This window comes from Pseudorca crassidens, chromosome 5 (assembly GCF_039906515.1).
Source record: "Pseudorca crassidens isolate mPseCra1 chromosome 5, mPseCra1.hap1, whole genome shotgun sequence".
Taxonomy (NCBI): Eukaryota; Metazoa; Chordata; class Mammalia; order Artiodactyla; family Delphinidae; genus Pseudorca; species Pseudorca crassidens.
In genome coordinates, this window is record NC_090300.1 from 30690449 (window position 1) to 30700416 (window position 9968).

Sequence of the window (9968 nt, forward strand, 5' to 3'; positions counted from 1 at the left end):
GCTGACTCTGCAGTGATTTGATGGGCTATAATTCTCTCCAAATTTTACTCAGCAGTGGGGGTGACCAAGTCATGTTTCTTAACATAGCCCTGGGTCCACAGTAAGTTGGATCTCTGTGGGTGGTGGCACAGAGATGTGCATTACAATAAGAGAAACCCTCGGGTTCTGGCAGACCATGAGAACAGGACCACAGCTGTCTCAATTACCACCATGACTAGGATGTGTAGAAGTGCTAGAATGGTGTTTGTTGAGTGAAAGCCATTCTGTCCTGTTTTCTAACATCTTTGGGGTGAACGTCAGCAGTGTTGCTCTCTGGCCTGCTTTCTGAAGCCCCCATTTCCTCTGCTCACCTCCTCCCTCACACTGGCCCAGAAGGGATGGGGAGGCAATACAGATGGGGGCTGAACAGGAGACTGTCAGGATGTGATTGCAGTGGTGCTGAGAAATGCTCCCTGCCCTCTCCACGTGCAAGCCCTGCTGTGACTTAGGGCTCCTGAAATTCCACGTTATACATTAATTCCTTTGACTCTTCAATAGTTACTCACTGTTAGAAGAAATCTGAATAGGAAATTCCTTGCTTTATTAGGGATTAGTTAGGCTCCTTAGAGCTGAGTCTGGAGAGGTAGGATAAAAATGTCTTAGATGAGGGGGAAGATGCCCCTTACAAATAAGGCAGTTTTGCAAGAGCTGGTCTTAGAACAAAGTCAAAGCAAGGTCTCTTTCAGGTACTATATTTAAAACTAGCTACTATTTTTTTTTTTTTTTTTTTTTTGAGGTACGTGGGCCTCTCACTGTTGCGGCCTCTCCCATTGCGGAGCACAGGCTCCGGACGCGTAGGCTCAGTGGCCATGGCTCACGGGCCCAGCCGCTCCGCGGCACGTGGGATCTTCCCTGACTGGGGCACGAACCCGCGTCCCCTGCATCGGCAGGCAGACTCTCAACCACTGCACCACCAGGGAAGCCCAAAACTAGCTACTCCTTATTAAATGTTTATATAGATCCAATCCATACATTATCATGTATCACACATATGGATCATATCTATATATTATCATACATTACATATAACTTCAGAAGAGGAAGATGTTGTTTCCATTTATAGATGAAGACACAAAGGCTCAGAGAGGTTAAGTGACTGCCCAGTGTCACACAGCAAGTAACTAGAAGGACCCAGGGCCTGTCCCTAATTCTATTTGTCTAACTCCAGAGCCTATGTTCTTAATTGCTCCAGTTGCCCTTCTCAGTCTTCTGTGACATCAGAATCACCTGGGGTACTTAAAAAGGAATCCAGCCAAGCTCAGGCCACGGGTTCCGCCTTAAGAAAACCCTCTAGAAACCAATGGGGGCTTCCATTGGCCTGGCAACGTGGCTCCTGTAGGCTTTCTTTAATATAGGGGCTTCCCTGGTGCTGTTCCCAAATTGAATAAGTGTCAATTGACAAACAATGTTTCTAGGCATGGAGCAATTGAGAAATCAAGTTATTCCTGAAATATTCATGCTGGTGAGAGGCCCTGGGGGACATATTTAGCAAAGTCTGCCCCGACCCACTTCTATGTCCAATGGGACCTTCCTGTGCAGCTCAGCGGAAAGCTGCCTCCTTGTCGATCTGTTCAGACCTGTTTGTATGGACACTGACATTTCTGACAGGGGAGAGGCTGGGTTGATCTGGAGCACGCTGGTCATTTGACTCTAGGCCACCACGTAGGGAAACAGACCACAGGTGTGGTGGTGGTTCCCATTGTTTTTCAATCTCTTTATCTTTAGATTCTGGTCACTGTTTAGCAGAATAGGTTGTCAAATGAATGTTGTGGAATTAACATGGACTTCGGAGTCAGAGAGACCGGCTCTGCCATTTACTAGGGGACTTGTGCCAGTTCCTTCTTGGAATCCCAGTTGTCTATCCTGGGGTTGGGGTGGAATATTAGTGCCTGTACTGTAGGATTATGGAGAGGATTAGACATAAGTCCTCTAAAAGGCCCCGGTAAAATAGGTCTCTGTTCAAGGAAGCTATTCCCAGGGGCAAAGAGCCTAAAAGGATCCCTGAGATCCTCATGTCTAACCTGGTGGATATACGCCCAGAAATTATTGGGCTCTTTGCCGAACCCTGTGAAATATCACTGTACTGGGTTCCATCACGAAAACCTGAGTCAGTTTCCCTTATAGAAACTATAACTATATTATATGTAGCCAACATAAAATAACCATGAGCAGGCGTGCAGAGGAAAAGTGAGCTGTTGACTACAACCTTACTGGCTATTTCTGGGTTTTCCCATTATTATGTATTTGCTATCAGTTCCTTTACTGTGCTGCTTGCAACTTCAAGGGAAATTTAAAACTGTGGTAACTCTCAGCATCGACTTAATTCTTTTCCCCTTTAAATTGGGAGGATACTGAAGAAATCCATCTTTAGGGACAAAACACCTTAGAAAGGCTCACAAAACTTCAGGATACTACAGGGTCAATCTCTTCCTTCTCCAAAGGAGGACATGAGGCCCAAGGTCATGAAAATTATAACCAAGATTATAGAATCTTTATGTACTTATTATGGGCTAGATCGTTTTTTGCATGCTTCAGTTAGAGTATCTCATTTAATCCTCACAACCACCCAATGAGGAAAGAACAAATTGTTCAGGGAAGAACAAATCTGACGTCGTATTAGATCTGTTCCTTTTGCTTTAACCTTTGTGCTTTGTTAACATGTGGTTAGTCCTGCAGGCTCTGCACCTTTTGTAAAAGAATGTTGCCTATAGCCTGAAATATACGGGATAGCCTATTCTCAAGGCTCTCATCTTTAAAAGTCCATTCACATAGAGATAAAAAGTTGCAGAACAGAGAATAACATTTGTCTTGTTGGAGGTTTGCAGGAACATCGTGACCTGACCTATGTGGACAGCTGCAAGGTCAAAGGATACAGACACCAAGAAGCTTGCAGCAACCAACCTGACCCCTCCCTCACCTTGCTTTTAAAAGTGCCTTGCTGAACCCCCTCCCAGAGCTTGGGGTTTTGGGGGACAGGAGCCACCTGTCTCCTTGCCTGACCCTGCAATAAATCTTTCTCTGGTCCAAACTCCAATCTATTGTCAGTTTGTTTGGCCCCACTGTGTGCCGGGCACACGAACTTGCATTGGGTAACACCATTATCCCCATTTTATAGATGAGAAAACCAAGGCACAGGGAGGTTAAGTGGCTGGCGGTAGTTGCCAGATGTGGATTCCAGGCCACTGACTTGCAGCCTGGCTCAGTGTCTCCCAGGGCTTGGACTGCCCCACCAGGTGGAGGTAAGGCTCTCTCTAAACAGATCCTCCCAAATCACCTTCCCCATCAGTTCCTGAGCTAGGAGTGCTGGAGGGAGAAGAGGGGACCAGGACCTGCTTTGAACTTGGCGATGGCGCTGAAGAGCGCGGCAGCCCTCTCAGAGCAGGCATCGATGAGGCTGATGGTGTCGTGGTCATTGTGTAGGGCAGTCTTGCAGAAGCTGCAGAGCAACGCGTGGTCGTTCCGGCAGTACTCAATGACGCGGCTGGACGGGTGGTGGATGCAGATCTTCTCGTCCTGGTCCTCGGTGCTGGTGTCCACGAACACGTGGTCCTGCATGGCCACGTCCGAGTGGAAGGTCTTGAGGCACTCGTTACACAGGTTGAGGCGGCAGGTGATGCAGCGCTTGTAGGCGATGCTCTGGCTGCGGCAGACCTGGCAGACGATAGGCCCGCTGGAGCGGTCGAAGCGCCACCTGAGGTAGCCATGCTGCTGCATGTAGCGCTTGGTGAGGCGTCCGCGCAGGTAGTTCTCGGGCAGCAGCATCTTGTGGCTGTAGGGCATGCAGTGCGAGCGGTTGCACACGGGGCAGATGAGGATGAAGAAGTTCTCGGTGACCTCGGCGTGCTTCTGCAGCTGCCGCAGGCACTTCTCGCACAGGCTGTGGTGGCAGGGTAGTATGAAGGAGTGCAGGCGCAGCTGGCTGCAGATGGGGCACAACAGGTGGCTGACCAGGTTGCTTTTCGCGGGCATCATCTTCACCTTATCCAGTTGCGTGTCGCTGCTCCCGATGCGCAGGGCCATCTTGGAGCTGCAAGGGGAAGCAAACACGGGACCTCAGGAGGAGAGCTCCGTTTCTCCACCTCGGAAGGAACCGGGGTGTCACTGAGCTGCTTTGTGGTGTGATAGGGAGGGGCATGGCTGTGCCGGGGTGGGGTGGGGAGCGGGCGGATGGTGCCTGGGTTCTAAACCCCCCTCCACCATCCTTTAGCTGGGCGACACCAGGTAAGTTAATTAACCTCTCTCTGCCTCTCTCCTCGTTATAAAATTCGTACTCGCCTGATAGAGTTTCTTGAGAAAATTAAAATTGATTTGAATACCTGCATGGCCTTAGAGCAGTCCCTGGAACACAGTAAGTGCGATACAACTGCTTGTTAATTTTTGAGCAAGAGAAAAACAGTCCAGAGGGGCTGGCACTGTCAGCTGGGTCTTGGGGTTCTGTTGGCCCTGGATAATATCACAGAACACCCACAGCAGACAAGGCCATTCTGGGACTGTGATGGAGCAAAACAGAAACAAGACCACTTCTTCATGTTTGAACTCAGACAAAAGCAAGAACATTGTCCAAACCACAAAAATGATCAAACATCCCCTGTCCTGGTTAAGGACAGTGACTGCTGCTTTTTCACCAGTTGCAGCATCAGGCTCAACTCTGTTCTTCCCACCTTCTAGGCAAGATTTATTAAGATACCTAATAGGAGATTTACCCCTGCGTCCTCACCTAACATGCGCCTAAATCCTGTAATCACTTAGTGATGCCTTCTTACGGAGACACCTCACACTTGCTCGTGGTGTATCTCTCAGTTGTTGCACTGGGCCAGTAAATCCAGTCTCCTCTGGGCACTGACATTACTATTGTGTGTGAGATGGAACATAGAAGAAGGTGGGCAAAGTGTTCTTCACAGGACACCAGGAGGTTAGTTGCCCAGCCAAGCCCAGCCCCCGTGTGTTCTGATCACCAGACCTCAACTATGACCTAAGGGGCTAGGTGTTAGGGGCGGGTTGCACATGGTGAAATGCGCTTTAGAGTTGCACTTTTGAGATAAGTTTCTTCACCTCTCTCACCCTCAGTAAATCAAAGCTCACAATACTACTTCCTTCATGAGGATTTTAAAGTCCCCATGAGATAATCCACGATAAGTGCTTAACTCCCTGGACATAGTAAGCATTCAATGAATGGCCACTATAGTGACTCCCCTCTGTTCCTAGCCAGCTCATGTCCACAGCAGGGGAAAACAGTGGTCAAGTCTATGAAAAATATGTGCTTGTACGGTGTGTGTGTGTGTGTGTGTGTTGAATCTTTCTCTAATATCTGAGGCTGATTTCATATATTGTAAGAACTATGGATGAAGTAAGTGCATACTTGTAAACTTTCAAGTGCATGTTCTAAGAAGCTACAATCAGGGCAAAAGCAGTTTATGAAAATAAATGAATTAGCCATGGGGATGGAGGTATAAAACATACTTATTTGGACCTAGAGTCTGTCATACAGCGTGAAGTAAGTCAGAAAGAGGAAAACAAATACTGTATGTTAACACATATATATGGGATCTAAAAAAAAACAATGGTTCTGAAGAACCTAGGGGCAGGACAGGAATAAAGACACAGATGTAGAGAATGGACTTGAGGACATGGGGAGGGGGAAGGGTAAGCTGGGACGAAGTGAGAGAGTGGCATGGACATATATACACTACCAAATGTAAAATAGATAGCTACTGGGAAGCAGCTTTGTAGCACAGGGAGATCAGCTCGGTGCTTTGTGACCACCTAGAGGGGTGGGATAGGGAGGGTGGGAGGGAGACGCAAGAGGGAAGGGATGTGGGGATATATGTATATGTATAGCTGATTCACTTTGTTATACAGCAGAAACTAACACACATTGTAAAGCAATTATACTCCAATAAAGATGTTTAAAAAGAAAACATACTGATTTTGTGACTATTCCTATCCCTTCTTCTCTGTTTGTATTAGCGATGTCTAGGGGTTGCGTTTGGCATTCTGCCTGTGTTCTCTTTTGCGTTCTTGCAGTCCCTATAAGCCTCTGGATCCTTCCCCATTCCCTTGGCCAGGGACCCAGGTCTCAGAGCCCAAGCAGTCAAGGGTGATACCCGAACATGTTGGAAGGGAGTGGCACCATGGGGACAGTGCCGGTTATGGAGACGCGGGCACCTGGATAGCTCATCCCTTAGAGATCTGCATGCTGGTGTCCAAGCCTGCCAGACTCAATGTTCTCAGCTCTGCTCCTTCTCTGCTTTCCCAGCCTCTCTGCTTTCTCCTGCTCCAGCTTTGGAGGGGTCATCTGGAGGGGGGAGGGCAGATGTATACATGAGAGCTGGGTGGATTTCTCTAGTTTCATAAGGTGGGGCTATGAGAATCAGTGTGTAATATAAAGGGAGACAGCACGAGAAATCAGAAAGAAGGAGGGAGAGAGGAGGGTGCTGGGGAAAGAGAAAGACAGAACAGGGAGAAGAGACAGGTGTTAATGGCCCAGGGAGTTGGGGTGAAGGTGAAAAAGGAAGTGAGAAAAAGAGATGAGTAAAGGCAAAGGGGGATGAATGAGATCAGACTGAGGCAAGATGAGGAAAATGCTGAGAAGGAAGCAGTGACGAGGAACAGGGGAGGCGGTGGGCCAGACACCAGGAGAGAGGCCAGGTGGAAGATAAGCCTCAGCGGACCCAGCACCAACCCCCTGACACTTGCAATAGCATCTCTGATCATCGTCAGAAAGCCTCAGGCTTGGACTTGGGCATTCAGTGGTCATGATTCCACGCCACAACCATCACCAAGCCCAGCAGCCTTGTCTTTTTGTTGAGATAACTGGCCTCTGCTCCTCTGTACCGTGGCAGCCTCCTCGCAAATTTAGGCCTGTTCCCCTTGTACTTGGGTTCCCATATATCACCTGGCAAGTCTCCTGGCTTCCCTTCTTTTTCCCTCCAGGCCATTCTGCACTTTAGCGCCACCTGGGGGCAGGAGAGTTTTTTAAAAATTCTGATGCCCAGGACTTACCTGAAGCCAATGAAATCAGAATGTCTGGGGGTGGGGGCCAGGCATCAGTAGTTTTTAAAGATCCCCAGGTGATTCTAATGCAAAACGAGGTTTGGGAGCTACTGGTCTAAGCATCTCCAAAACACCAGTGTCATCCTTCCCCTGTTGAAATGGGCTTGGTGACTCTTCATTGCTGATGTGCAGGAAATGGGGCAGTTGAGAGGAGAGAGGGGTGTGAGAGTTACTTTCTGCACCTTAGAACTTCTGCACTTGAATCCAGAACCCCTGGGTTCTCTGTTCGTGCAAACACCATGCGAGGTCCATGAACTGAGAGTAATTTTTATTAACCAGCTACAAAGGGCTGAACTGTGAGAGAGATCATATCCTTCCCCTGAATTCACGGAGCGTTTGCTCACAAAATTGTTTTTCCAGCCTCGAAAGGCTTCCAACCTGCCTCTCATCTTTCCGCCTCTCCAAGTGCTGTCATCTTAGAATGCTGAGTTTTGGTCTTTCCCCTCTAAGAAGTCTGCCTCTGCTATTCCAGATGCCCCTCATGTGTGACATGAAGAGACCGCCTTGGTCAGGGCAGGAAGAGGCTATGCAGTGCCTGACACAGAGGGTTAATGCCCTAAGTGAGAAATTGCGACCCTCAGTGCCATGACTTCTGGGTAGGAACAAAGAGAAGGCTGGCAGGAGCTCATGGCCACCTGGGGTACTTACACAAGCCATAGGGGTCGAAAGCGGCCTGTGGAAGTTACTCTTTTCCAATGAGTGTTGCAGATATCAAGCGTTCAGAGGAGGAAGGGCAATTTATATTTTTATATCACATAACAGATTTCAAAGCAATATTAAGCCCCTGAATCATCGCAGGTACCATACTGTCTATTTTGCAGGACAGCATTTTAATTTAAGCATACAGACTCTAGGTTCAAATTCTGACTGCATCTTACTAGTTGTGTGATCTTGGGCCACTCAACCTCTCAAATGCTCAGTTTCTTCACTGGTGTGATGGGCATGAGGTAGGGGTTACCTGGGGTCACGCACGTGGTTCCCGGCAAGTTGCTTACACACTAAGTATTAGCTATTAGTATTTTGTAGAGGTGAGAGTGGTGGGGTTCAGGAGAGCTCAGCACTCACTCACACAGCTGAGGGAGCTTGGGTTTGGAACTCAGGTCTATACTGATTAGTGACTGTTTAGGACACGTACACTTAATTGCTACAAAGTGTAGTTTTTTTTTTTTCTTGCAGTTGAGGTAAATTTTATTGCTACATTTTGAAACACAAAAAATATTTAAAATAATAGCACCATTGAATATACGTTTTTACTGTTACATCAAGTGCAAAACAGACTTTATAGTATTTTTAGCTCTTTTTTTCTTCTAGTTTTATTGAGATGTAATTGACATATAGCACTGTATAAGTTTAAGGTGTACAACATAATGATTTGATTTACAAATACCACACAGTGATTATCACAGTAAGTTTAATGAACATCTATCAACTCGTACAGATACAAAATTAAAGAAATAGAAAAAAATTAAAAATTAAAAAAATTTTTCTTGGGCTAAGAACTCAGGATTTATTCTCTTAACTTTCATATGTAACTGACAGCAGCGTTCATTATATATATCCTGTGGTACATCACATCCCTAGTAACCTATCTATCATAACTGGAAGTCTGTGCCTTTTGGCTGCCTCATCCAATGCGCCACCCCTACCCCCTGCCTCTGGTAATCACACATCTGATCTTTTCCTATGAGTTTTTTTGTTTTTGAAGAGTAATTGACCTACAACACTACGTTAGTTCCCGTTACACAACGTGTAGTGAGTTGCTATTTCTATACATTTCAAAAAGAATATCGCGATGTCTAGTTACCAACTCTCACCATACAATGACTGTGTGATATATTTGCACCAAGACATATTGTAACGAGAGTTAATTGCTCCCAAGTTCCTGGCCTCCCTTTTTCAGATAAAGAGGTGGAATTGGGGCGGGGCTGCTGACCTGCCCTGTCCCCACAGCTGGCAGGGGCCCCCCGCCCCCAGTTTTCCTGAGCCCCGGCGGCCCGCGTCGGGCGCGCGGCACTTACAGGGTACGGATGCTGGGGAGGCGGCTCCTGCGGAACGTGATGGCGGCATAGCGGCAGCAGCGGCTCTCATAGTACTGGCACTTGCGGTTGCTGCTGGTTGTACAGCAACACTTACAGTCGGGGTCATTGGCCCAGGAGCAGCAGCAGAAGTGGCAGTTGGGGCTCTCGGAGAAGGTGCAGTGGCAGCATTGGCAGTCGCGCTCATCCTTGTAAGGACAGGGAAAGCAGGTGCAGTTCCGCTCCGAGGTGAAGAGGAACTTGAAGCACAGACAGGAGCATAAGCGGGGACACCTCTGCCATGTGAAACATGGAGCGCAAAGACACGTGGCAGTCTCCATGGCGCCTACACGATTGCCACCCGCTCCCTGGAGCTCTTGGTGCCTCCTCTACCAGGATCCTGCTGTCCGTTCTCCCGTGGAGGGGTCCCTCCTCCCCTGGATGAGGCAGTCAGCTTGGAGGTTTCAAGAGGTTGGCTGTTGTGAGGCCTTCACAGGCGGTGTCCCTGCTAGGAATCTCACGGGCTGGCATTTACATAGATCAGTTCCAGGCCATTTGCTTATGTCACAATCCCTGTCTCCCCACCATATCTCACCACACAGGATAAGAGGGAGGGTGGGATCTGGGGGGTAGTGGCAGGTGGGCTGACAGATACTCCCTGTTTCCAGAGGACCAGCTCCAGAGGAGTGTCAATGAAGAGAGCATCCTGTCCTGTATCACACTTTGGGTTATTGGCTGGATTTCCGAAGCTATTTCTCTTTGCTTGGTCCTTTTCCTGCAACTTGGGCAAGTTGACTTCAGGGTATGTCTTCATGGGCTGAAAGCCTGGGTATGATGCATTGGAAAATACAGACTGACATG

At 48.0% G+C, this 9968-nt stretch overlaps 1 protein-coding gene across 1 annotated transcript in view; it reads right to left on the bottom strand.

The window, feature by feature from the left end:
- TRIM42 (tripartite motif containing 42) overlaps window positions 1-9448 on the bottom strand; it is a 29362-nt gene extending 19914 nt beyond the window's left edge. The window contains exons 1-2 of the mRNA XM_067737656.1: window positions 9111-9448; window positions 3369-4066 (exon numbers count right to left, since the gene is read on the bottom strand). Of these exons, the coding sequence (XP_067593757.1) occupies window positions 3369-4066; window positions 9111-9448 (1036 nt within the window). The remainder of the gene's footprint in view (window positions 1-3368; window positions 4067-9110) is intronic.
- Window positions 9449-9968: the final 520 nt, after the last annotated feature.